The sequence below is a fragment of the Trichoplusia ni genome, chromosome 17, assembly GCF_003590095.1.
Source record: "Trichoplusia ni isolate ovarian cell line Hi5 chromosome 17, tn1, whole genome shotgun sequence".
Taxonomy (NCBI): Eukaryota; Metazoa; Arthropoda; class Insecta; order Lepidoptera; family Noctuidae; genus Trichoplusia; species Trichoplusia ni.
Window position 1 is genome coordinate 6,827,073 of NC_039494.1, and position 27,070 is coordinate 6,854,142.

The 27,070-nt window shown below is 44.0% G+C and overlaps 3 protein-coding genes across 7 annotated transcripts; 2 read left to right on the top strand and 1 right to left on the bottom strand.

Annotated features, from left to right (window-relative positions):
- The first annotated feature begins 217 nt into the window (after positions 1–217).
- Positions 218–27,070, top strand: LOC113502276 (cullin-2). Of its 5 annotated transcripts, none has more exons than XM_026883775.1 (21): positions 218–377; positions 2,332–2,414; positions 2,736–2,860; positions 3,357–3,452; positions 3,962–4,055; positions 4,475–4,549; positions 4,990–5,056; positions 5,753–5,889; positions 10,679–10,804; positions 14,989–15,147; positions 15,740–15,880; positions 15,959–16,066; positions 16,515–16,747; positions 17,521–17,611; positions 18,305–18,469; positions 19,392–19,601; positions 20,094–20,211; positions 20,492–20,635; positions 21,167–21,279; positions 22,274–22,489; positions 26,923–27,070. In XM_026883775.1, exons 2-20 carry the CDS (start codon positions 2,352–2,354, stop codon positions 22,433–22,435), a joined length of 2,427 nt encoding a protein of 808 aa, XP_026739576.1. In that variant the 5' UTR covers positions 218–377; positions 2,332–2,351; the 3' UTR covers positions 22,436–22,489; positions 26,923–27,070. The 5 variants fall into 5 exon arrangements, with proteins under 5 accessions (XP_026739576.1, XP_026739577.1, XP_026739580.1 ...); XM_026883776.1 differs by having other exon boundaries at positions 26,927–27,070; XM_026883779.1 differs by lacking the exon at positions 218–377 and adding an exon at positions 398–739.
- On the top strand, positions 10,842–13,022 carry LOC113502279. The gene is made up of 2 exons (XM_026883781.1): positions 10,842–11,639; positions 12,194–13,022. The coding sequence occupies exons 1-2, from the start codon at positions 11,178–11,180 to the stop codon at positions 12,749–12,751; spliced, it is 1,020 nt and encodes a 339-aa protein (XP_026739582.1). The 5' UTR covers positions 10,842–11,177; the 3' UTR covers positions 12,752–13,022.
- LOC113502278 (protein ALP1-like) lies at positions 13,036–14,634 on the bottom strand. Its single transcript, XM_026883780.1, has 2 exons — positions 13,996–14,634; positions 13,036–13,877 (listed from the first exon to the last, which is right to left on the bottom strand). Exons 1-2 carry the CDS (start codon positions 14,431–14,433, stop codon positions 13,053–13,055), a joined length of 1,263 nt encoding a protein of 420 aa, XP_026739581.1. The 5' UTR covers positions 14,434–14,634; the 3' UTR covers positions 13,036–13,052.

The following is a 27,070-nucleotide window of genomic DNA, read 5'->3' on the forward strand; positions in this document are numbered from 1 at the left end:
AAACTTCGTGCTCTGATTTTAATATGTAGGATCTATCAAGAATTTTCTAAAAATTTAAAAAAAACTCATGTTCATCCAGAAAATATTTCATAAAACTGGTTAGTCGTATTATTCTGGTAGATTTTATTTATCTAGTTATATTTTTAACATAATTTATTACTTTTTTCCACACTAAAAATATCAGTGAAACGTAACACGAAAAACAATTTGTTTAGGCTAGCAACATTGTCGAGAAACTTCAAATCAATCAAAGTGCTGTAAGACTAAGGGACCCAGTTTATTTGATATGATTAATTTTATTGTTATAATAAGCTGAAACTCTGTCCGGTAGCAAGTGTAATATCGCACGGGACACAGAACAACTCGAAACAGTTTAGGTGAGATACCAAAACCGTGTATTTCGGTGATTTCAGTTGGTGTTTGTCATTACTGCGTGAGATATTATTTTTGTTTAGTGCCAATATCGCTGAGTAATATCTGGCTGGTGGTGTGTGGAGCGCGGGGTTTGTTGTCGCGATCTTGTCAGCGTGCCAATTCCGGCAGTGCCACCGCCGCGGAGTTAGCATACTTGCTCGTTGTGATTTGATCGAGTGAGGGTGGTGATAACTGTTGTGTCCGTGTGCCTGGCCTGCGTCGCGACCTCCGCGGAGTCCCGGCGGCCTCGCCCGCGCCCTCGCCTCGCGCCCTCACAACACCCGGGTTCACAAACAATGGAACAACAATGACTTGCGTTCCTTGCGTAATTCTTCTGACCCATATTAATACATTAAAAATGCGTATTTAAGTTATATTTTGGTGAGAGACTATTAAATACCGATTTGTAAGTTGTAATTAACAGTTGGAAGTGTGTTGGGTGTGCTGCAGGTCACAGTTGTTGTTGTTACAACTAGTAAACAAATGCATACAGCTGTGTTTAGCTGGGCATTAGGTCAGCAGGTATAACAGACGGCAACATATATGTATGGCAACCTTGCAATGACTAAACAACTAACAAAGTACTAAATTTAACACTCCAATGATCACTCTTGCGATTGTCTTTTGTCTCATAGTCCCAACATCAATGTATTTAGCAGAATACAAATTTTGTCTAATCATTGGATAATTTTGTCCATCCCAGTTGTGAAAATTTCAATTGTAAACAGCATAATCGGTGCTAGTTAGTGCTGTTGTCTTGGTTACTTAAGATAGATAATAGTTTAAAAGATGTATATATCAATAATCAGTACTATTAATAGTAAGCACTACTCCACTTTTAGGTTTAAAAATAAAACACGGCAAAAAACAAATGTAAAACAACAATAAAGATTAACAAATCAAATAAACCACTGGACAAAAATTTACATTTATTTATTTTGTATCTATTTGTATATCCAAACTAATATTATAAATGCGAAAGTAACTCTGTCTGTCTGTCTGTCTGTCTTTCTGTCTGTCTGTCTGTCTTTTCTTCACGCCTAAACTACTGAACCGATTTGTGTGAAATTTGGTACAGACATAGTTTGAAACTTGAGAAAGGACATAGGATAGTTTTTATTACAAAAAATAAAAATAAAAAATAAAATTTATTACGGACATACTATATAATAGTGCCATCTATTGGTCAAATGTCGAGCTGTTCCTATGCTCCGTAGATAGATGGCGTTAATCGCGCAATGGTGTCATTACACGTGTTCGGTTCATGTTATTGTTTTAATTCATCGGAAAATCCATCAGAAAAATGTAAATAAACAGTAAAAAGGTGTAAAAAAAATAATATTAATATAATAAAAGTTTTACTACAAAGAAAATGCTCTAACGGAGTATAGATAATTCTATTAGTACTACGCGCAATGGTGTCGATGTTGAAAAATCCCGCGAGATCGGGAACTATGTGAGTAAAACCAAAAATCTGCCGGAAGTCACTGTTCCACGCGAACGAAGTCGCGGGCAAAAGCTAGTTGTCTATAAATCACCAAGATTTAGATTCTGTATTACAAGTCTATACCTTTCTTTTAAGTATAGTGCTTGGTTCACACCTCTAAACATTGTTAAAATAAGTGTGCGTATTGCCAGAATACTAGATATCTTTGTTGTTGCAGCCACACTAGTGGACTGACCTTACTGTGTTCTGATAATTTTAACAATAATGCACAATTAAACCTTATTCAATCAAATCATAAAAGAAATGCTAGGAAATACTTTATTTTTGAACACTAAGGAGTAAGAGTTCCTAAAAATTTCAGGAGTAATATTGAAAACATACACCTTGTTATAACCAACATAGTTTTACATTGAATTGTTGAATAATAACACTTTTTTTATGAATTAATGAATATCATTATGTGATTGCAGGTACATGGTAGGTGTCTGTGATGATGTCACTGAAGCCGAGGAACGTTGATTTCACGGAGACATGGGCTCACCTCAAGGAAACGGTAATAAACACTTTCCTACAGTTTTTACCTTGTTCACTATAAGCTTCAGCTGCCAAAGAAAATATACCCACAACAGAAATACATTATCTTTGAAAATTTCAACTCTCTATCCGTCACGGTTCACGAGATACACTGTGGTGACGAACTAACGAACCAATAGGCTGAAGGACGGACCAGATCTTATGATTCGTTTTAAAAAACTGACTACAAACTTATTATTCGCATTGTTCAATTTCCTTGTATTATTTATCACGCAGTGGCAGTTTTCTTTCCTATCTTGGTTTGCAATGTATCATATTTTATTATATGTTTGTTGTCCAGGTGGCAGGTGTGGTGGGTTTGCGCGCGGTTGAGCGCTCGGTGTGGAATACTCGCTTTTCCGATGTTTACGCTCTCTGCGTGGCGCACCCCGAGCCGCTCGCCGACCGCCTCTACGATGAGACCAGGTCAGACAACCTAGATATCAATAATTGGCCTGTTGGTCTAGTAGTTAGCAGCCCTGACTGTTATACCCGAGGTTGTGAGTTCGATCCCCACTCTGGATAAATGTTTCTGTGATGAGCATGATCATTTGTTCAGTGTTTTGGTGTAATTTGTCTATAATATGTGTGTATTTTGAAGTAGATTATTATGTTTATCAGTTGGTTAGTACTTACAGTACAAGTTTTATTTAATTTGAGTCTAGATGGCGCTGTAAAAGTTTTTTTATTGTAATATAAAACCTCTTGGTCACGACTGTCACATTAAAGAATTAAATCATTGTGTCGCAATCCACCAACATTCAATTCACATGCACAAAGACCCAAATCAAGCTACCGTTGATCATACAAATACTTATGCTACGCGGGGATCGACCCCGCGACATATTGCACACACTGGCTTTGGCGTAGTGACCTCAACCACTAAGCTATCTGTCCCGTATTAACGTTTATATATTTTCAGGAACTTTCTAGAGGAGCACGTGTCTGGCTTGCTGCAGCGTGTGCGCGGATCGTCCTCGCTCGACAATAACGACCACAATGACGGGTTGCTTACCAGGTAACGAAACCTCATATAGGTAGTCCTTATGTCAAGCAGAATAGAGTTCAATATACTGTAACTTATTTTATTTTGTTCCATATGATCAATGCATTCGAAAAATGATGTCTCGCTTTGATTTCTAATCCAACCCCAAGTCCCAAGACCCAAGCCCACCAAACTTGTCCCAAACATTTTGTTTTAAAATTGTCCCAAACCTTTTGGTACCAAAACCAATAATTAAGTACCTAATTGTTGGTTTTAGCTCCTTAATATTTGATATTTTGTTGCTATTGTGAATATATAAGCCCACGTTATTCGTTAAAAACCTATGATTCATAACATATTAAATCGATTAATGTAGATCATAGAACGGCTTCATACAAAAGTAATATTTAATTGCCAAAGAATTGGGCTTAAAATCGCGTGATATAAACCGGACCCATTTATAATGCTTTACTACTGTGTGTATTAGCAGTTGTCGACTTTCTATTGTCAGCTGAGTTAATGTGTGTATTTTCGTACCTCAGATACGTGGCGGCGTGGCGCGAGTACAGCCAGGGCGTGGCCTACCTCAACAGTCTCTACTCGTATCTCAATCTGCAGCATGTCAAAAGGCAGAAGGTATACACACACACACACACAATCACAAACATATACACACAGTCGTGTACATCTTCGCACATACTTGTACGAATGGGTACGCTTGTGTGTGTTAACAAAAATATACAGACATAAAAACAGATTTATTTAAAGAGTTTAACGTGTCAGTGCAGCAGTAGTCAGTAACTGCGTGTATCCCATTTTTGAATTACACGAGTGGTTGAAGTCACCACGCCAAGCCCACTATGCGCGACGTGTCGCGGGTTTGATCCCCGCGTAGGACTAGCATTTGCCTGATCCATAAATGCTTGTCCTGAATCAGGGTGTCCTAGATTGTGACTTGAATGTTTCGCTTTAATGTACGCATTCTTTTACATATACACACATATGCATACCTTTATATGAGACAGAGACAGAGTTATGACGGTGTGTGTGTGTAGGTATCGGACGCGGAGATTATCTACGGGTCGGCGGCGGCCGCGAGCTGTCCCGAACACGACGCCAGACAACTTGAGGTGAGGCCTAACTATTTGTGTCTAGAATTAAAATAATATTTTAACCAAATTGGCATTAGCTTACTCCATTTCAAACAAATTTTTAGAAGAACTTTGACCTTCTTTGCTGTTAAAAACCCCATGTCCTTTCTCAGGCTTTAGACTTCTGCATACGAAATTTAAATAAAATCGGTTCAGTAGTATTCGCCTCAGAGCGAGAAAGATAGACAGAGATATGTACTCTAATACTATAATTTTAGTAGATTAAAAAAAACAGACATTTAACTTTCTACTCCCAATGCAAAAATTCTAGTGTATAATTTTCTCTTAATATGCAGTTATGGCAACGTAATTATAAATTGCTTTCGTATTTCGTATTTACACACAAAATACATTGGTGTGTGTATTCATCACCTTTGTGTTTGATAATTACAAGTGTGTATATTTGTGTGTATGTGCAGGTCGGGGAGCTTGGTCTGGAGATCTGGGAGCGTGTGTTAGTGCGCCCGCTGTCTTCTGCACTCACAGGTAACACACACGTACTTCATTATTATGTTATATTATAACAGTACTAGCTGTTGCCCGCGACTTCCTCCGCTTGGTTAGAAGATATAAGTAAGGATTTTTTTTAACGGAAGCCCTCGAAGATAAATAATTATCCCTGTTTTTTCCACATTTTCCATTGTATCTTCGCTCCTATTAGTCGCAGCGTGATATATAGCCTAAAACCTTCTTCGATGAATGGTCTATTCAACACAAAAATATTTTTTCAATTTGAACCAGTAGTTCCAGAGATTAGCGCGTTCAAACAAACAAACTCTTCAGCTTTATATATTAGTATAGATAACACCATCATCATGTCATCTGTGAGTAGGGTGCTTAACACTTTGTACGCAAAAAACCAGACAATCTGTATGAACTTAGAAAAGTGGCAGGCAAAAGACCCAGAGTCAGGATATTGGTCAAATCAAATTCAAGAATACCAGAATCTGAAGTACACTCAATACTGCCCCAGAGCGAAGCTGTTCGGCACAGCTGTCACGTACTATGCGTTTATCAATTGTAACTTATAAATTAGATACTGCCTCATTAGTTTACCGACGCTGCTGCGTTTTTCAAATTTTTCGCCATGGCTAACTACCTCCCCCCCCCTTCCCTTCACCTCTTCGCTATCCCCTCTGCTCTGCGAGTCCGGTTGATCTACAACGTGTCACGTACCCCCAGGCCGCATAGTGTCCGCGCTGGCGGCGGCCCGCAGCTCCGCGCCGGACCCCGCGCTGGCCAGCACGCTGCGCGAGGCCATCCACTCCACCGTGCAGGTGCGGGCCTTCCGCGTCCGGGCGCCGCTGCAGCTGTACCAGGTGACTAGACTGTGTAGTGTACTCTGCGCCGGACCCCGCGCTGGCCAGCACGCTGCGCGAGGCCATCCACTCCACCGTGCAGGTGCGGGCCTTCCGCGTCCGGGCGCCGCTGCAGCTGTACCAGGTGACTAGACTGTGTAGTGTACTCTGCGCCGGACCCCGCGCTGGCCAGCACGCTGCGCGAGGCCATCCACTCCACCGTGCAGGTGCGGGCCTTCCGCGTCCGGGCGCCGCTGCAGCTGTACCAGGTGACTAGACTGTGTAGTGTACTCTGCGCCGGACCCCGCGCTGGCCAGCACGCTGCGCGAGGCCATCCACTCCACCGTGCAGGTGCGGGCCTTCCGCGTCCGGGCGCCGCTGCAGCTGTACCAGGTGACTAGACTGTGTAGTGTACTCTGCGCCGGACCCCGCGCTGGCCAGCACGCTGCGCGAGGCCATCCACTCCACCGTGCAGGTGCGGGCCTTCCGCGTCCGGGCGCCGCTGCAGCTGTACCAGGTGACTAGACTGTGTAGTGTACTCTGCGCCGGACCCCGCGCTGGCCAGCACGCTGCGCGAGGCCATCCACTCCACCGTGCAGGTGCGGGCCTTCCGCGTCCGGGCGCCGCTGCAGCTGTACCAGGTGACTAGACTGTGTAGTGTACTCTGCGCCGGACCCCGCGCTGGCCAGCACGCTGCGCGAGGCCATCCACTCCACCGTGCAGGTGCGGGCCTTCCGCGTCCGGGCGCCGCTGCAGCTGTACCAGGTGACTAGACTGTGTAGTGTACTCTGCGCCGGACCCCGCGCTGGCCAGCACGCTGCGCGAGGCCATCCACTCCACCGTGCAGGTGCGGGCCTTCCGCGTCCGGGCGCCGCTGCAGCTGTACCAGGTGACTAGACTGTGTAGTGTACTCTGCGCCGGACCCCGCGCTGGCCAGCACGCTGCGCGAGGCCATCCACTCCACCGTGCAGGTGCGGGCCTTCCGCGTCCGGGCGCCGCTGCAGCTGTACCAGGTGACTAGACTGTGTAGTGTACTCTGCGCCGGACCCCGCGCTGGCCAGCACGCTGCGCGAGGCCATCCACTCCACCGTGCAGGTGCGGGCCTTCCGCGTCCGGGCGCCGCTGCAGCTGTACCAGGTGACTAGACTGTGTAGTGTACTCTGCGCCGGACCCCGCGCTGGCCAGCACGCTGCGCGAGGCCATCCACTCCACCGTGCAGGTGCGGGCCTTCCGCGTCCGGGCGCCGCTGCAGCTGTACCAGGTGACTAGACTGTGTAGTGTACTCTGCGCCGGACCCCGCGCTGGCCAGCACGCTGCGCGAGGCCATCCACTCCACCGTGCAGGTGCGGGCCTTCCGCGTCCGGGCGCCGCTGCAGCTGTACCAGGTGACTAGACTGTGTAGTGTACTCTGCGCCGGACCCCGCGCTGGCCAGCACGCTGCGCGAGGCCATCCACTCCACCGTGCAGGTGCGGGCCTTCCGCGTCCGGGCGCCGCTGCAGCTGTACCAGGTGACTAGACTGTGTAGTGTACTCTGCGCCGGACCCCGCGCTGGCCAGCACGCTGCGCGAGGCCATCCACTCCACCGTGCAGGTGCGGGCCTTCCGCGTCCGGGCGCCGCTGCAGCTGTACCAGGTGACTAGACTGTGTAGTGTACTCTGCGCCGGACCCCGCGCTGGCCAGCACGCTGCGCGAGGCCATCCACTCCACCGTGCAGGTGCGGGCCTTCCGCGTCCGGGCGCCGCTGCAGCTGTACCAGGTGACTAGACTGTGTAGTGTACTCTGCGCCGGACCCCGCGCTGGCCAGCACGCTGCGCGAGGCCATCCACTCCACCGTGCAGGTGCGGGCCTTCCGCGTCCGGGCGCCGCTGCAGCTGTACCAGGTGACTAGACTGTGTAGTGTACTCTGCGCCGGACCCCGCGCTGGCCAGCACGCTGCGCGAGGCCATCCACTCCACCGTGCAGGTGCGGGCCTTCCGCGTCCGGGCGCCGCTGCAGCTGTACCAGGTGACTAGACTGTGTAGTGTACTCTGCGCCGGACCCCGCGCTGGCCAGCACGCTGCGCGAGGCCATCCACTCCACCGTGCAGGTGCGGGCCTTCCGCGTCCGGGCGCCGCTGCAGCTGTACCAGGTGACTAGACTGTGTAGTGTACTCTGCGCCGGACCCCGCGCTGGCCAGCACGCTGCGCGAGGCCATCCACTCCACCGTGCAGGTGCGGGCCTTCCGCGTCCGGGCGCCGCTGCAGCTGTACCAGGTGACTAGACTGTGTAGTGTACTCTGCGCCGGACCCCGCGCTGGCCAGCACGCTGCGCGAGGCCATCCACTCCACCGTGCAGGTGCGGGCCTTCCGCGTCCGGGCGCCGCTGCAGCTGTACCAGGTGACTAGACTGTGTAGTGTACTCTGCGCCGGACCCCGCGCTGGCCAGCACGCTGCGCGAGGCCATCCACTCCACCGTGCAGGTGCGGGCCTTCCGCGTCCGGGCGCCGCTGCAGCTGTACCAGGTGACTAGACTGTGTAGTGTACTCTGCGCCGGACCCCGCGCTGGCCAGCACGCTGCGCGAGGCCATCCACTCCACCGTGCAGGTGCGGGCCTTCCGCGTCCGGGCGCCGCTGCAGCTGTACCAGGTGACTAGACTGTGTAGTGTACTCTGCGCCGGACCCCGCGCTGGCCAGCACGCTGCGCGAGGCCATCCACTCCACCGTGCAGGTGCGGGCCTTCCGCGTCCGGGCGCCGCTGCAGCTGTACCAGGTGACTAGACTGTGTAGTGTACTCTGCGCCGGACCCCGCGCTGGCCAGCACGCTGCGCGAGGCCATCCACTCCACCGTGCAGGTGCGGGCCTTCCGCGTCCGGGCGCCGCTGCAGCTGTACCAGGTGACTAGACTGTGTAGTGTACTCTGCGCCGGACCCCGCGCTGGCCAGCACGCTGCGCGAGGCCATCCACTCCACCGTGCAGGTGCGGGCCTTCCGCGTCCGGGCGCCGCTGCAGCTGTACCAGGTGACTAGACTGTGTAGTGTACTCTGCGCCGGACCCCGCGCTGGCCAGCACGCTGCGCGAGGCCATCCACTCCACCGTGCAGGTGCGGGCCTTCCGCGTCCGGGCGCCGCTGCAGCTGTACCAGGTGACTAGACTGTGTAGTGTACTCTGCGCCGGACCCCGCGCTGGCCAGCACGCTGCGCGAGGCCATCCACTCCACCGTGCAGGTGCGGGCCTTCCGCGTCCGGGCGCCGCTGCAGCTGTACCAGGTGACTAGACTGTGTAGTGTACTCTGCGCCGGACCCCGCGCTGGCCAGCACGCTGCGCGAGGCCATCCACTCCACCGTGCAGGTGCGGGCCTTCCGCGTCCGGGCGCCGCTGCAGCTGTACCAGGTGACTAGACTGTGTAGTGTACTCTGCGCCGGACCCCGCGCTGGCCAGCACGCTGCGCGAGGCCATCCACTCCACCGTGCAGGTGCGGGCCTTCCGCGTCCGGGCGCCGCTGCAGCTGTACCAGGTGACTAGACTGTGTAGTGTACTCTGCGCCGGACCCCGCGCTGCCGAGCGTGCGTCATTGATGATTTGCCATTCGAAAAAAAGGACATATTATAGTAGACGCGCGTGTGCTAACACAACAACATTCTCTGTTCCCGCACTCTCATAGCGAGATGTGTGTGTGTCTTCTTAAACACATAAGCTGATGAACTTATTTCTGAAACACGAAAAATCTCTGCGTGCCCTGAGATTGAACTCAAGACCAAAATAGTGATATTCATAGTATAAATACACGAAATAAACATAAGTTAATTGGTACATCGCACCGGTTACACAGGGTACACAATTCATTTGTGGGACTTGGTGTTCGCCTCTACAATAAACTGCCTCTCACTTTATTGGAATTGCCTTTTAACTCATTTAAAACAACGGTTAAAGATAAACTGTGCAAGAAGGCTTACTATACAATCAATGATTATTTAAATGATAAAAATAGTTGGTCGCCGTGATTTGCACAGGACGGTTTAGTGTGGATTAATGTTTGACGTGTATGATTAGTATGTAATTTGATAGACATACTCTATGTGTGTAACATTGTGTTACCTATTTTGTTTTATTTTTAGTATAATTATACGCATGCACGTATATATTATTTATTATAAATTTTGACATGTATAATTTATTAATTATAAAATTGAATGACGTAGCAATTTATGCCGCCTCCGTGTTTAGGGCTATGCCAGGTAAATCAACGTTTGGGGTATTTCTTTCAGTCTTATTTTATTTTATTAGCCGGCAGCAGATACGTCATGCTCCCTAAGTCGTCACTGCCTGCGGTGGCGTCTTGGGTCGGGTCACCTCCTTCCCTCTAATATGGCGAGGGAGGTGATGGCTGACCCTTGCGTCATACTCGTGAACGGGTGCTGCTTGCTGTGGCTGGTCGGTCTGCTGACCTTGGCCTTAGTACTTAAAGTTTAATTTCGTATAGGTTTATATACAGCGACCTCAAACTTTTGTTTGTTTGGCATGGCACCTGCACACTTATTTTTGTTATTGTTCTGTACAATTATAATATTTTTTGTAAACGGAATGACAGCGTGCTGCTGGGGAGTTTGTTGCGCCGTTTCTTCTCTCACAGCAAAAGCACTTAGGAAGCGGTGAAGGGTGGGCGAAACTGGGTGCTGTCCAATGTAAATGACCTTCAAAAAGTGCTACTTAGTAGCCTAATTTGAATAAATGAATTTTGATTTTGATTTTTTGAGACCCTTCACTGGGCAATCTAGCGGTTTTACTTATACCTTACCAAGCATCACCCATTGACTCAGTATGCCCCTCGCAGCAACTGGTCCTGGAGCCGTACCTGTCGGCGGCGGCGGCTGCGCACGCGCAGCTGGCGGCCGAGCTGCTCGCGCGCGGCGACGTCGCGCACTACACCAAGCACGCGCTCGCGGGGCTCGACAGGGAGGTGAGGATACCGACATACTAAACTACAAGCCATACTAATATTATAAATGTGAAAGTAATTCTATCTGTCTGTCACGCCAAAACTATTGAACCGATCGTAAAACCGTTCTTGGATTGTAATTTCAATGGCCGGCGGTGAAATTTTGCTTAAAAATTGTTTGTTTAAGTCAATGATTAAGTATCTCTGTCTGTTTGTCTGTCTCTCGCTGAGAAATAAAATCAAATAAGCTAATATTTCAAGATGAAATTCATAAGTTTTTTTTTAAATATTGCAATCGGCCGTTTTGCGACTCCTAAAGGAGTCTACACACCAAACCCGCCGACCCGCCGACACAGCCCGGCGGCTTGGTGTCGGCGACTTTGCTTCAAGAATCATGTCGGCGACTCGTACCCGCGCGTGCAAGTCGGCGGCATGGCCGGCGACTTGCGTACGCGCACGCTCAGTTGCCCGCCGACACTCCAGCGATAGTGACGTGCTTGTGTTTTTTTTGCGATTTTCTGCAATAATGGAATGGGACGAAGAAACCACTCTAAAGTTAATAAATTTGTATCATATAAAGGAATTATTATGGAATCCAAAACACTTGGATCACAAATGTAGACCTAAACGTTTTGATGCACTAAATGAGATGGCAAACGAATTAAATACAAATGTCACAGAAATAGAACGGAAGATAAAAAATTTGACGAGCCAATATTATAGAGAAAGAAAAAAGACGATTGAATCAAAAAAGTCTGGAACCAGCGCAGATTCTGTTCATGAGAGCAAGTGGTTTGCCTTTAAATCTTTGAATTTCTTGCTCAATAAAAATAAACCTACTGGAACAATCGATACGGTATGTAACATTTCAGTGATGTTGTATTATTTTATTTCTAACCTAATTATTAGAGCACACAAGAATAATATGTAAGCTTGGCCCGAGTGAAGAGAGGCGCGCGGTAAATAAAGACATAGGTACTTATTTTATCTGCCTTTGTTGTTGCGCTGCCGCTATTGTTATTGCACCGAAATATTTCTAAACAAATTATTTCTTGGAATGGCATGTGCACAGATATAAAAGTCATTGCAAATGTATTTTTTAAAAACTAACAACTCTTTTCTCAACAATCTTTTGATTTCGCCGAATTTCTATTATAAACCGAGAGATTCCGTACCATTTTCTTTTTTTTTCTTTTTAGGTTTTTTTCTTTTTAGGTACATTGATAATAATTATCAATGTAAATAATAATTAATAATAATATTTCTAAAACAATTAGTATTAGGTATGATTTATGACCATTGTCTTTTTTTTCATATATTCCGTGCGGTGTACCTACTCGCGGGTAAAAGCTAGTGTATAATACATTTCATAAGTAAACTGTTGGTGATTCAAATAAAATATTATTTCAGGAGATAACAGCAACTGACAATAATGCCCAACATGCGGACAATGATGCTCAACATGGGGAAAACGATTCACCTCAAACGTCAAACATCATTCCCCAAGCGAATAAACGTTATAAACCTAATCCAAGTAATGAGATGGTGTCGGAAGCATTAAATTTAATGAGAACAGTCAGTCAACGGACAAATCAAAAAATAAAAGATGAGGACGATTTGTTTGGCGAATATATTGCGACACAACTTAGAAAATTTGATAAAACAACAAAGGCAATAATAAAACATCGGATTAACAATATCTTTTTTGAAACCGAAACTGGATATCGTTCAGACATGTTCGAAGCTTCGCCAAGACCTTCTACTTCCCATAGTCATCCAGGATATTATACAATGGATCAATGTGATGTAAATTCCTACTACTCATCATCCAACTCTGCCGTAACAAACCCTGTTTCACCGCCTCTTGGTGAACCTTCAACATCTTCAATTGAACCTTCGTTACGTGTGTCGCTTCAAGAGAGTGGTGATATTGAGAACATATTATCATCTATTGAGTCAGATAAATAGGTTTATTCCACAAATCCCCACCGTATGCACTCTGAGAATAACCCTATCACCTGATGCGAGATAACGTTATGTAGGCACAAGTATTTCGTCTTAATGTTGTTATCATAGAATCGTCATAGTATACTCAAAATGCATAAAAACATCAGTGGGGATTTCACGGTGGGGATTTATAGAATAACTCGGTAAATAAAACCACTTATAAATGAACAAAAACAAGTGATTTACGAAGTTTTTAATACAAATTATAATAAAAATAAAAGTACTAATACAAGTATGAGTTTCATTAAAACTTACGAGTTAGTCATTGATCATTCTGCCATGGTAATCTCCCGACATCGGAAAGAAAATATTGAACCAATTCTGTCCTTATAACCTCAGGAGATTGTGTCCTTGTAACCTCAAGGGAATGTGTATTGTCTTGTCTAGGCAAGTCAGCAAACAAATTATTTTCACGTGGTTCCCTGCGCCAATCTCCTGGATTGATTTCTCCCCTACTATTTTCAGTATCATATTCATTTTGTTGTATTATACCATGTCGTTTTACATAATTGAACAAATGAATACATGCCAATGTTACAATAGTAACTTTTTGTGGATTTAGCTGGATGGGTTTGTTAAATATCTTAAATTGTTTTGTTAACTGTCCAAATACGTTTTCAACTACTCTTCGACCTCGACACATGCGATAGTTGTACACTCTCTTGGGAGACCCTTTCGCATGATTACCATCATAAGGTTTTAAAATATTGGTTTGTAAAGGAAACGCATCGTCGCCCAAAAAAAAATAGGGTACTGGCATAATTCTTCCAGGTAGAGGTTTTTTATCTGGCAAATTTAAATCATTATTATATAACATTCTGCATAATGAAGAGTTAGCAAATACACCACCATCGGAAATGCGACCCTGGCACCCCACATTAGCGTATAAAAACTTATAATCTGCATCCACTAATGCAAACAGTACAATACTGAAATACATTTTATAATTAAAATAATCGCTTCCACTTCGTGCTGGACATTCAATTCTAATGTGCTTTCCATCCATAGATCCAACACAATTAGGTACATTCCATCTACTCAGATATCCATCTGCAACTTTTGTCCATTCGTTTGATGTTCGTGGAATCTGAAATCGGAAATGTGCTCGGTGATAGGATAGCCATTTGCCTACTTATATAGTAATTTTTCGGAACATAGTTTTTCTGGAAGATTAAAGAAAGTTAAACGCCCATATATGTACATACCTTCACATAATCCGAAAGTCCATCTACGATAGCTTGGCACACTTCTGGAATAATGTAGGAAATAAGTTGAGGAGATACTTTAAAGGTGTCACAAAGACTGTTGAATGAATCTCCCGTAGTCAGGTATTTTAATGTTAATGATAATCTGTCCGTTGGTGAAATTGCACTTCTGTAATTTGTATTTTTTTTAACTATTGTGGGTCCAACAATGCTTAGTAAATATTCAAAGTCGGTAAACGTTAACGACATAAATGTCTTAAAATGTAAGGGTCTTTTTACAATCAAATCGTCTGTTCTTAAATCTTTTATTCTATCACTGTTACTGTAACGACTGCGACTCATTAAGCTTGGTCTAACCCAACACTGTCGTTTTCTCTTCAGGGACCCAGCTAAAATTATTCCACATGCTGCTATTATTAGATCAGCATCAGTATCCATGTTTATTGTAGGCTGCAATATTCGAGAAAAACAACACGTCACGTTCGTACACACTGCAATCACTAACTAAAAAAGTTGTACTGATTTCTTGCCGCCGACTAACTCACCGACACAGCCCCATGACACATGTTGGCGGGTTGGCGGGTTTGGGTCGCCGACACCAAGCCGCCGGGCTGTGTCGGCGGGTCGGCGGGTTTGGTGTGTAGACTCCTTAATATTACCAATGTCCCTAGATATCTCCCTCTCCCAAGTCTGCCTTACCTATCCACCATCAATACTTGCACACATACTTACTTAGCTTACCCCTCCCCCTCTTGAATATCAACTCTCTCTATATTTCCAAAGCTGTCTCTGTGACACTCCGTCACGAATTCCCCATTGCCCCGCCATCTGTTAGTAAGCTTCCACTATGAGCTGTGCCCTATGCCCCCTTCCCCCCCTCGTGACTATCTCTATAACACTTAGTCACCTCCCTATATTCCCCCTAGCTACATAATGTCACTTCGTCACGCTTTCCCCATGCCCCACTACGAGCTGTGCCCTGTGCGTGTCCAGGTGTCCCTGGGCGCGCGCTTCCTGGACCCGTCGTCTGCGGAGTCGGTGCGCGTGTGCTACGAGCGCGCGGCCGTGGCGGCGCACCTGCCCGCGCTGCACGCCACCGTGGACGCGCTCGTGCGCGACGCCGCGCGCGCGACGGAGCCTGACGCTAAGGAGGTAGGCCCACGCCTGGACTAACTGTAACGGACCGGTACAGTACGGTACGATAATACCGGTACATTAATCCCTATTAATACTATAAATGTGAAAGTAACTTTGTCTGTCTGTCTGTTTGTCTGTTACGCTTTCACGTCTAAACCACTGAACTGAGTTTAATGAAATTTGATACAGAGATAGAGTTGACCTTGAGAAAGAACATGCATAGTTTTTATCCCGGATTTTCCGCGTCGAAAAGCTAGTACAATGATATTTTTTTTTTCCCGCAAGGCATGCACCGAGTGTGATGGAGAAAGTTGAACTCTCGGTCAACGATTTTAGCTTGATTGGTAAAGCTTTCGAATTTTTTCGGTAGGAATTATTCGAAATATTTAGAATCCACTCTCTTACATGATGTTCCGACAGCTATCCATATACTTTCAGTATGTCTATGTTATGACAGGTTAACAAAATCATACCGCGATCAAAATTGAATTTAAAATGTGGATTTACATGTTGCCTCGATAGATGACGTTGGGGTCAAATTAGATCGCGCTATGGTTCCGTTACAGGCGATAGTATGAAAGTCGGAGAATTATTTTTGTTTTCGTAGCGTCGCGCGGACCTACGCCGCATGTACACTCTGCTACGACCGCTGGGCGCGGCGGCGCTGCGCCCGCTCGTAGACGCTGCCCACGCGCAGGCCGCCGCCGAGGGCCACGCGCTCCTCGCCGCCCCACACAACAAGGACGAGGTGGGTACACAACACGCACAGTACACACACAGTACACACCTTGTTCACAACATACTTATATTATACTGTTACCGGCAGGCTCACACGCACTTCGTGAACGCGATGTTGTCGCTGCACGGCAAGTACAGCAAGCTGTTCGCCGAAGTGTTCGGCGGCGCGCAGGCCTTCATCGGCGCACTCGATAAGGTGAGATTGTGTAAAGACTGCGTGTAGTTATCAACGAAATCACTAAGTTTTGTCTTTGTTTTTGTTCAATATATGTATTGTTGAAGGAGTAGCAGTTGTGTCCATTGAAATAAATTGCAATTAGAAAAGGATTGTATAGAATCCGCCATCTTGAGCAAAAGGTCGTCAAGGGTCCTTTTATCAACCCCGCAACAGCTTCCTGCCTATAAAGTTTTTTCGTAAAATTAATAATAAATTCTTATTTTCATATTGAATCAACTCGCGGTCCTGTAATGGACATGAGCTGACGCCCATATAACGTCATCGCATTCGGCTAGAAGATTGTTAAATGGCTTTAATCATTCAGATGTTATGTACATTCATTTGTATAGAGCACAAAATAATTTTAATATAAGTTTAAATTGGACAATAGCTGATACGAATTACAATCGTGTTGGTATTCTCTTAGGCGTGCAGCGCGGTGGTGAACGCGCGGCCGGTGGCGGCCGCGGCGAGCAGCTCGGGCGGGGGCGCGGGGGGCGCGGGCGGGGGCGCGGGGGGCGCGCCGGGCTCGCCCCCGCCCGCGGGCCCCGCGCGCGCCCCCGAGCTGCTGGCGCGCTACTGCGACTGCCTGCTGCGCAAGCGCGCCGGCGCCGAGGCCGACGTCGACGACCGTCTGGCAGCCGCCATTGTTGTGTTCAAGTAAGCTCACTTGTACTACTGACAAGTCGAAAGGAAACCTATGTTTACCTATAAGAGACCCGTATACGAGAAGCGACGTTATTCCTGTTTTGATTTTTATTAAATGCATGTTATGTTGTTGACATACCAAAAAAATAAATAAACTTGGATCCCACATAATGGAATCTGAAATCGTCAGTCCTCAGTGAGCTAACGTGATGATCAATGCGAAAGGCTTTGATACCTATACAGGAAGAGGAATGTGCCCGACAGTGGGACGTATAAAGGCTGATATTATAACCAAGTAATTCATGGCCTTCATACGTACCTCGCAGGTGTATAGTAAGGCACACACCATACACCTTGCTGCTATGGACTATGCTTTGTACCACACTGTATTACTGTACAACCCGAGGTCGACTTCCGAGGGATATAAATAACACCACTGAGATGTTACGTCACTACCCGTTTATTAAATATAATTAGCTAAACGTAATGCCGATAGGTGCGCTGCTCACAAAAAATAAAATTAATAAAATCCTACCTAACCAAATGCATGTACCACGAAACCATAGCGCGATCTAAATCGACGCCAACACCGTCTATCGAGCGCCGCGACAACTCGTGACAATAATTAAGTAGAAATGATGATCGCGCTATGATTTCGCTCCAGATCTATAAAATTACAAACCGCTTTAATAAAACCAGTTTGAAATTGATCAACAGTTATTGTCCGTACCTATCCCCTTTCCTATTGTTAACAGTACTTTTAATACGCTGTATGTATGTTACAGGTATGTGGACGATAAGGACGTCTTCCAGAAGTACTACGCGCGCGCCCTCGCCAGAAGACTTATACATCAACTGTCAGCTTCTATGGAACAGGTCAGTCGACCATACATGATACACACATACATTTATACAAATTTTGCTTCTTATTACAGCGGAGATTGAAATGAAACGAAATTGTGTGCCCCAAGGGGTTCATGCAGTACGACCATTGTTAAATGAGTTGCACAACCCGTCGAATGATATCGCCACTTGCACGATAAAAGTTTCAAACGGATTAAAATGCGTGAAATGTTTCGAATTGCTGTTTAACTTTTGCCTACTCAGAATCGTCACCATAGCTAAAATATTTAACGGCAGTATTTAAGCACGTTAAAAAACGCTCGTCAGGGTAGACAGAAGCTTATAAAGGGGTTTCGTGTTGCCTAGATAACTGGTTTGAGGAGGTCACATAGGCACAAATGTCCTGACACTTGACTATATCTCGTTTAGACCGTGGACGTCAAGCAGACGTACTTTAATTGGACTTATGGAAGGCATTTGATAGTTTTTACAGTAACTGTCGTGAAACCGATTCTTTATTTAATGGTCAACAAGTACTCGTCATAATCGCCCGACTAGTTTCGGACCCAACCGGAGTCCTTAATCATGAGCTGACGCGGCGGTCGAGCGAGTCCAACTGACGTCAGCGACCGCGCCGATGTAAACCGTTGTTTCATTCTATCACGCATTTGACTATAAAGAAGCTTAGCAATAGGTTTTCATCATTTCAAATGCCTCTTTCCACAGGAGGAAGCTATGATCAACCGTTTGAAAGCGGCGTGCGGCTACGAGTTCACCAACAAACTCCATCGTATGTTCACCGACGTGGCTGTCTCCGCGGACCTCAATGCCAAGTTCCAACAGCATCTGAGAGACAACGATCTTGCTACTAACACTGGATTCTTCATACAGGTATGGGAAGCCCACTTGTGGGCAAACTGGTGGGCACACCTAAAAAAACGCCACTCTCAGAAAAGGATTCAATGTTTTTATAAAAGGGCTTCAAAAAATTTCAAGTCACATGCAAAATAATGTCAGGACTCAGAACAATCGTTTGTGGTTCATATAAATCTTTGTCCTGCACGGGGTCGAACCCGAGACAACTTATTCCATATAGCTAACCAAGTAGTCGAACTGAATGTATCATCGATACAATATGATAATATTAATTTTCACTCCAATTCCACAATCTGAAATACTTTTTCCATGTCTGTTTTTCTTAAGAGACTTCTGGTATATACTCCATCACATGTCATATTTAGGTTTTCAACAAAGCCTCTGTATGTTGGTCGGCATTAGGTTATCCAGTGAATGAAAAATGATAATATTAATTACCAATCCAGTGTAATAGAGAGATTTTAACTGTCGGTCAATGACCTAGGTAACCTAGTTTGTGGAGAAGTTTCATTATTCTACATTATTCAATTTAGTAAAATTATTAAGTTAGTCACAAAGTGAACGCGAAGACTTGTAGTTGGCTTTTTGTGAAGTATGGTCGTTTATTTATTAAGTTTTATTTTTTAAGCTGTATGTCTTCTACAGTACTGTAAATAAATATTTATTAGTTCAAATCGAGGTCCTAATGATATGATGGCTACAATACCACGCTTTGATGTAACCAATCGTTACTTTCTTACTTATATTATAAATGTGAAAGTAACTCTGTCTGTTCCGCTTTGACGTCTAAAGCACTGAAGTGATTTTAATGAAATTTGGTACAGAGATAGAGTTGACCTTGAGGAAGAATATAGGATAATTTATATCCCGGTCGTTTGAAGAGTTCTCTTGGAAACGCGACATAACCGACGTTGACGCGGCTCGCTTGGTCCCGTAGGTGCTGCAGGCGGGCGCGTGGCCGCTGGGCGGCGCCATGGCCCCGCTGGCGCCGCCGCAGCAGCTGGAGCGGCCGGCGCGCCTGTTCGAGGCCTTCTACCGCGCCTCGTTCAGCGGCCGGCGCCTGGCCTGGCTGCACCACCTGTGCACCGGGGAGCTGCGCACGCGCTACACGCCGCGCCTCTACCACGTCAGCGCCACCACGCCGCAGGTCCGCCGCCTATTCGAGACACTCTCTCTCGATATTTTTTGTAGCCTATTCTCTCGCATTAGATTGATACCTACCTTATTGCGGCCATTAACGATCCTGTATTGTAAACCTTTTTAAGTCCTACCGCACACTTGTGAGAAGGCTTTTACCACGTGCATATTTAAGGCCATCTGCCACCCTATGTCTATTCATGGTTTCTATTGCGCATCATTTTGAAGCTTTCTGTTCTATTGAGGGTTCAAGATGTCAATACCAATGGTGCCTGCTTGGGGCTTTGTCCTCGGCCCCATTTAAGATCCACATGCACTAAGATGAGCGTACAATATTATCTATGTTTAAATCATTTCTACATAAGCTTCTAAAAAGTTATTAGCTCAGTGACACACCTCGCAAGTGACCCCATGTTTTATGTCTCTAATTCGCAATTATTGTAATCACCTCAAAATTCAACGTTAACTCCACAACAATCCCTCATGATATGTCGTGTTATAGTGCGCGTTGCTGCTCAGCTTCGAGACTCAGGACGTGTGGAACGCGCGAGAACTGAGGGACGCGCTGCAGCTGGCGGGAGACGCCTGGACCAGGCATCTCAAGCCGCTTGTGGACATCGGTGAGCCTGTACACTAGTAGGCAGAGTAGTTTACTTAGTTACATCTAGATGGCGGTGCTAGCGCCAAAAACCCGCCCGTGTATTACCCAATATGTTAGCTTTCTCCAAAAATAATAAAAAATGGTGTTCCAAAACATTCAGACATTCATGTTCACCTATATTAGGTTAGTTTTATCATTATTCAATCCTGCCTATATCGAAACAGGTCTAACATCAACTGTAGGCCATAAAAATTCTAGTACATATTATGATTTATGTTAACTATGATGTGTGTTGCCAGGTCTACTGACGGCGACGGGTGAGGTTTGCGAGGAGTCTAACGGAGGCTCACCGGCCGCCGACGCAACACTAGCTCTGAACCTCAGCTTCTCCTGCAAGAGAACTAAACTGCGACTCACATGCGCCAGCGCACCCAGTCATGCAGGTAATGAGGATATTTAGACGGGAGGTCAATCACCTCGTAAGCCTTTAATGGAGATATTTTAACTCTCGGTCAATGACCTTGGTAGTTCAGTTGACATGAAACGAGGATGGAAAAAAATGATCGCGTTTAATACGTGACCTATCTTTTTTGTGTTAGATTGTCGCGTTGAAGTTTTTTACATTAGCAAATTTTGATTTATTTATTTATTTTATTAGACAAGAAACTTACGGCTTAAATAATTACATAAAATATAGCAGACAATAAGCGAAGTGAATGCATTGAAGTGGAGTCGAAACTTTAACTACGCAGATAGTCAAGTGGTTCAGGTCACCGCACCGAGCCCACTGAGAGCAACGTGTCTCGGATTCGATCCACGCGTGGAACAAGCATTAATGCGATCTTCAAACGCTTGTTATAAGTCTTGGTGTGTTCGTGCATATGACTTGAATGTTTGTCAAACCTCCCGAGCCTTCCTATATACTACTATAACTATAACATTGTATAGCTATATCTGTCTGTCTGTCCGTCCAGGCGGGTCTGGGTCCGGGTCGGGCGCGGCGGAGGGCGCGGAGAGCGCGCACTGCGACGACGACCGCAAGATGTACCTGCAGGCAGCCATCGTCAGGATCATGAAGCAGAGGAAGGTAGGCGTGATAGCATATGAGATTGGGGTAGGCCCACTGCTGGGGAACAAGCTGTTCCCACGTTGAAAACTGCCTAAAATCAAAAGGTTTATTTCAAATAGGTTGTTTTTTGACGACCTCCGTGATCGAGTGGCGTACACACCGGTTTCAAAGTGTCGCTAGCTCTGAGGTCCCGGGTTTGATCCCCGGTCGGGACAACATAAAAATTCACATTTCTACATTGTCTCGGGTCTTGGTGTTTGTGGTACCTTCGTTGTATCTGAATTCCATAACACAAGTGCTTGAGCAACTTACTTTGGGTTCAGAACAATGTATGTGATGTTGTCCACATTTATTTATTTTCCAGCCTCTTTCAAAACGATACAATGATGACTCTAGTTGCGCGGTTCTAATTTATTAGTTCCTTTGTTGTGTGAAAAACTGGTTTTATGTTTATATGCAACATTCTCATGAATTAATGTATAACTGACGTTTTCAAATTGAGTTGCGTTGTAAGTTCTTTTAATTCAATTTCCGTGACGCTAATTGGACGTTCGAAGATGCGGTTTAGTTAAAATTTTATTGTTGAAAGTACCGAACATAATGGCGAATCTTGGGGAAGACCTTCGTCTATTAGTGGACGAAAATATATATCTGAGCGTTAAGTCCTATTCTATTTTCGAATTTTAGCAAGAAGGCAACAAACCTCATTATATAATGATTTACAAGTAAAATGTATGACGTAGGTGGTGCTATGTCATACCGTGAGGAAACACTTCCGCGTTAACGATGACCTTGGGAGCTCCAATCAGAATGCAGACCACAATAGGTGGAAGTAGAACCAGTGGTTTATCTTTACGTCACTCGAAAATAGACTTTAAGGTTGTAGAGATAAAATGCGATATCGTTTAAAGAGGTATTATCATCGAGGATGCGGTGCGGTTCATGTTTATTTTCGTTAAAAAATTCCCACTTTTCATTAAATCGAATCATAATCTCGTTCTTTCCCGATCAGGTGTTACGCCACACAGAACTCATCCAGGAAGTAGTGTCCCAGGCCCGCGGGAGCTTCGCCCCTTCCGTGGCAATGATCAAGAAGTGCATCGAAGCCCTCATCGACAAGCAGTACCTCGAGAGAGCCCCCGCAGCCCTAGACACCTACTCCTACCTCGCGTAGGCCTCCGCCCCCCGCTACGACCGCGACAGCTACGCTGCTACGACAAGCGCTACGGTAATTTTGCTACATTTATACCTACAGCTGTATTTTATTGTAATATTATTGTGGGTGTGTAAGAGAGAAGCGTCTATACGCCGTATAGTGTGCTGTCTCGCTTGCACAATCACAAAAATATTGCTTAAGGATGTAGTAATAGGGTTCAGTTCCTATAAGTCATGTTGTTACATATTAAAAGGTGATTAAAGACATGTTTGTGTTAAGTTAGACCATCACAGACACAGGTTTGACTCAAACAAGTTTGATGGTTTGAAAGGTTTGTCAAATTTTAACACATATCAAGATGATCTGTATTTGTTGAAAATCTTATTTTGCAATGGATTGGTTGTATGTTTTGAAGATGGGCGTCAAAAGGTTACAACAAACTCGTCATGTTTGAGATAAACGCAGTTATTGCATGCTTACAGAATAAAAGAATTGATTGTTAAGATTCCCCAACTGTTTTATTTTATATTTGTGTTAACTCATCATTTTTCTGTACTATAAAATGCAATTCATTTGTATAGATAGTTAACTTATTTTGACATATCTATGTATATAACATTAATTATTACCAACGCCCACACAACCCCTCCCACCACTCGCCCGATGTCTGTCACCACACCACACTCACAACTCTCACACAGGTCGCTCGTCACTCGTCACTCAACTATTTCTAATTAGTTTCGTCCAGTACCGTGAGGAAACACTTCCGCGTTAACGTTGACTTTAAAGGTCCAATCAGAATGCAGTACCCCGCTTCGTACTCCTCAGATAGTTGACAGAATTGTTTCGAATTGAGTAATATGTATTTAATAATGATCGCCCGACTAGTTTCGGACCCAACCGGAGTCAAATGAAAGTTCAACTCGGTTGCTCGCTATCGCATCAGCTCATGATTAAGGACTTCGGTTGGGTCCGAAACTAGTCGGGCGATCCCGATAAATACGCGTGAGTAAATAATTATGAATTCGCCTCACAACAATTGCTATAATAATTACACTGTATTCAAGGCGTGAATGGGTTGTGTGGTCTTTGATAGTTAATTCTTGTTAACCTATTGTTCTATTTAATATAAAAATACTTAAATATCTATTTATTGATATATTTTATAAATTTTCTTAATGTGCAATTCTTAATTCTTCCCTAACCGAAGTTAGCCCACTACTGGGTAAACTTTAACTCAACCCTTATTAAGTTGACTATCTAAACGAATATTTAACTAAAACATTAACTGTTATTGCAAACTAACTGGCACAGTTAACTCCAGTAGGTTCAAGCTAAGCAAAGTTACTTGTGGTCTATATCGACTAGTAGCGCAGAAAGTCCATGGTGGTCGAAAATTATTCAAAGTGTGGCAATAAAGTCGCGATTCAGCAACTATCGGCTACAATTGCATAGTGACCTAACATGGACCATTAGGCCAAAGTGGTTCATAATGGTTCAAAATGTTCCTACTTGTCCAAAATGCACCATCATGGCCCAGAATGGTCCATAGTAGTCTAAAATTGCTCATAATGGGCATCTACACGATATTCAATTAATGAAATCTACTCGCATGACATTCACTATAGAATATCATTATTTAAAATACTAAAGCCGTGTTCACATTAAACTTACTCTATTGATGTGTACACAGCTTTATATTAAGTGCCTCTATTGTGTACCTGTGTGCAATAAATACACAAATATGAACAATGTGAATGTCAGTCATACATGTCACTTGTGATAGTAATTTTGACCCAAGTTATGTTATTATGACCTGGCCTATACACTGTGCAAGGCTTGGCCTAAAACGTTACTATTATAAGTAATATGTATTTTCTGTGATTATAATACAAGGTTCATTGTCAGCTATGCCGTCGGTTACATACATCTTCCTTAGTCATCCCACTGTTGGGCATCTTCACTTGATTGCTGACTACCTATTATGAGTTGTAATGCATTGTAGGGTGTCAAGCTTGGGCAGGGCTCGAACTGAACTTATATTTCATTGATAATATTTAGCAATACGTTATCAAGCGAATGTTTTCACGAATATGACGTACTGATATATTTATCTGGCCGCCAGATGCTCTAGAAGGCTGATAACAGCTCAAGTCACGTCAGAGGACTACAGGCGTGTTACACTCTGACACCAGGGCCCCAATTCTGCTATTATCAATGGGTGATGAATGAATGGAAATTGGATTAAATTGGCACTATTTATATTATTGAAAGCATTTTTTCAACACAATATTGGAAATTCAGTTTGAAGCGAAACACTCACGGTCAATACAATGAACTTCCAATTATTGTATTGGCAAAATGCTTAAAAGAATAGGAATAATTTCAAATTTAATCCAATTGCCATTCATTCATCGGCCTTTGTAAATAGCAGAATCGGGGCCCAGGTTGTACATCAACCATACGATAAGAGGGAAGCTTGCAACGAGCTCATACAAAGATATGATACGAACATGGCGTATAGTCAGACATATAATTTATAAATATATTCGATTTTATTTAGAACTTAGTTATATATTTGTATTGTTTTAAAATGGCGTCTCTCGTCATCACTTACATTATTTTGAATTTTCGGTTGTGAATTGCTCCTGTGTCTATTCTATATCCTGTGAGTTTTTTTTCTTGTCTATAATTTAATTTGGTCTGAAGTTTTAATAGGGTGTTTGACTAAATCTAATAATATAGTATAGTCCGTCAGACAGATTCACAAATAACTCTGAGTAAGTATTTTTCATTTTATCACTTCATTAAAATGTAGGAACGAAGGACGATAAAAGGCACTTAAGTTTGGTAGGGGGGGCTAAAAAACGGGTACTAGTAAGTGACGTCACAAGAGATTTTAAATCACTGTATCCCCTTCATTTATTGTTTACGAGATAAAAGAGAAAGCGTGTATTTTAATATTTTTTGGAAATCTCTCTGACGGACTTAAACAGTTTGTCACCCTTATTTGTAAGGCTTCCATAATAAGCTCTTCTTGTTAAATAACATTTCTCCAATCGTTAACGTCTATATAAAACAATATGACTACACGTGTAACCGTGTGGTTCAGGTCATCACTCCAAAACTGGAAATTAGTAATCTATTCATAGATGACATACTTCTATCTAAGTTTTACAAAAGAAATATTTTTCTGATAGTAACTGTCGTGAGAATGATTCATTATTAAATGATGTAACGGTTTACTCACGCGTATTTATCGGGGTAGCCCGACTAGTTTCGGACCCAACCGGAGTCCTTAATCATGAGCAGACGCGGCGGGAGTCGGGCTACCCCGATAAATACGCGTGAGTAAACCGTTACATCATTTAATTAAGTATTTTTCTTTTAATTTTCAAAACTATGTTAGTGTCGGCTTCCAGTCTAACCAATTGGGAAAGAGACAAAATATCTGTGAGTAGTTTATTAGTTTCTTGTAATAGAAAACAAAATGACATAATATTCTACTGCTTTTGATATAATTTCTTAATATATTGTCGTGTGTATGTTAATATTGGTTCAACGTGAGCAATATGAAAAGATTTTAAAATATGTACCTATTAAGAAATTTGTGTTTTTTTTTTGTATTTATTTTATGTTAATTTTTGTTTTGTATCAAATACTTACTAATATGTACCTACGTGATTACAAGTTTGTTCGATTTATGTTTCAACACATCAAAAAGCAGAAATACTCTTATTTTCTTTAAAATATTAATTAACCAATCAATTGTAAACCTTCCGTCATGGTATTAAGTTGATTTTGCAATTCCATTCTGTATGTCTGTATGTTTTAAATCGAGCAAACTCCATTATCAAACCATAGCTTGAAATTTTAATATCTGCCATAACATTATGACTTGCACCACACTCACATAACTATAATTTTTAATATTTTATTTCATCTTTTTATAATAACTTTCTTGGGGATTCATAGTAGTTTAAGAACGGTTTTCTCACGCGTATTGATCGGAATCGTCCGACTTGTTTCGGGTCCAATCGGAATCTCTGATTAAGGACTTGGATTGGGTCCGAAACTAGTCGGGCGATCCCGATAACAACGCGTGAGTAAACCGATTTTATTATTTACATTCATGTAATATAACATTTCTTTACAATGTAAAAAACACTTTCTCATTATTTAAAGTATTCTTGCTAAGCAGCGAATTACATCATCATTGATTATAGAAATCGTTCAAAAATATTGAAATGACGTTTTCTCCTAATAGGCCTTGTGACTTAGTTTTCATTACCATACAATCAATTTGATTTTCTTTTAAAATTCACTGAAATGGGAATTACAGCTAAGTCACATGACATTTCTTTAGATTTGAGCGATTCCTATAATCGTTTATCATTGGAGAGATGACAATTGTCTATTATCATTTAGACTAATAGAATTAATATTTAGTTGGTGTGTGGCAGGTGGTGTAAGTAGAAATGTTAACAGTATCGTTATTGTCGAAGGTAGCGCGTTCGAGCCCCGGCCAGCACTCGAGTCGCAGTCTGTTGTATATTACATGTACAATACATAAATATGTATATTTAAAGTAGAGGGCGCTGTCGGCGCGCGGCTATATAATGATAATATAATAAACTTGTACGAACATCGTTA

Excerpts from the sequence above, each read along its gene's own strand:
- LOC113502276 (XM_026883775.1), top strand. The coding sequence starts at position 2,352 with ATGATGTCACTGAAGCCGAGGAACGTTGATTTCACGGAGACATGGGCT. Across the intron at positions 4,056-4,474 it reads AGCATGTCAAAAGGCAGAAG|GTATCGGACGCGGAGATTAT; the intron begins GTATACACACAC and ends GTGTGTGTGTAG. Across the intron at positions 16,748-17,520 it reads GCCGCCATTGTTGTGTTCAA|GTATGTGGACGATAAGGACG; the intron begins GTAAGCTCACTT and ends TGTATGTTACAG.
- LOC113502279 (XM_026883781.1), top strand. The coding sequence starts at position 11,178 with ATGTCGGCGACTCGTACCCGCGCGTGCAAGTCGGCGGCATGGCCGGCG. Across the intron at positions 11,640-12,193 it reads CTACTGGAACAATCGATACG|GAGATAACAGCAACTGACAA; the intron begins GTATGTAACATT and ends ATATTATTTCAG.
- LOC113502278 (XM_026883780.1), bottom strand. The coding sequence starts at position 14,433 with ATGGATACTGATGCTGATCTAATAATAGCAGCATGTGGAATAATTTTA. Across the intron at positions 13,878-13,995 it reads GACTTTCGGATTATGTGAAG|ATTCCACGAACATCAAACGA; the intron begins GTATGTACATAT and ends TTCCGATTTCAG.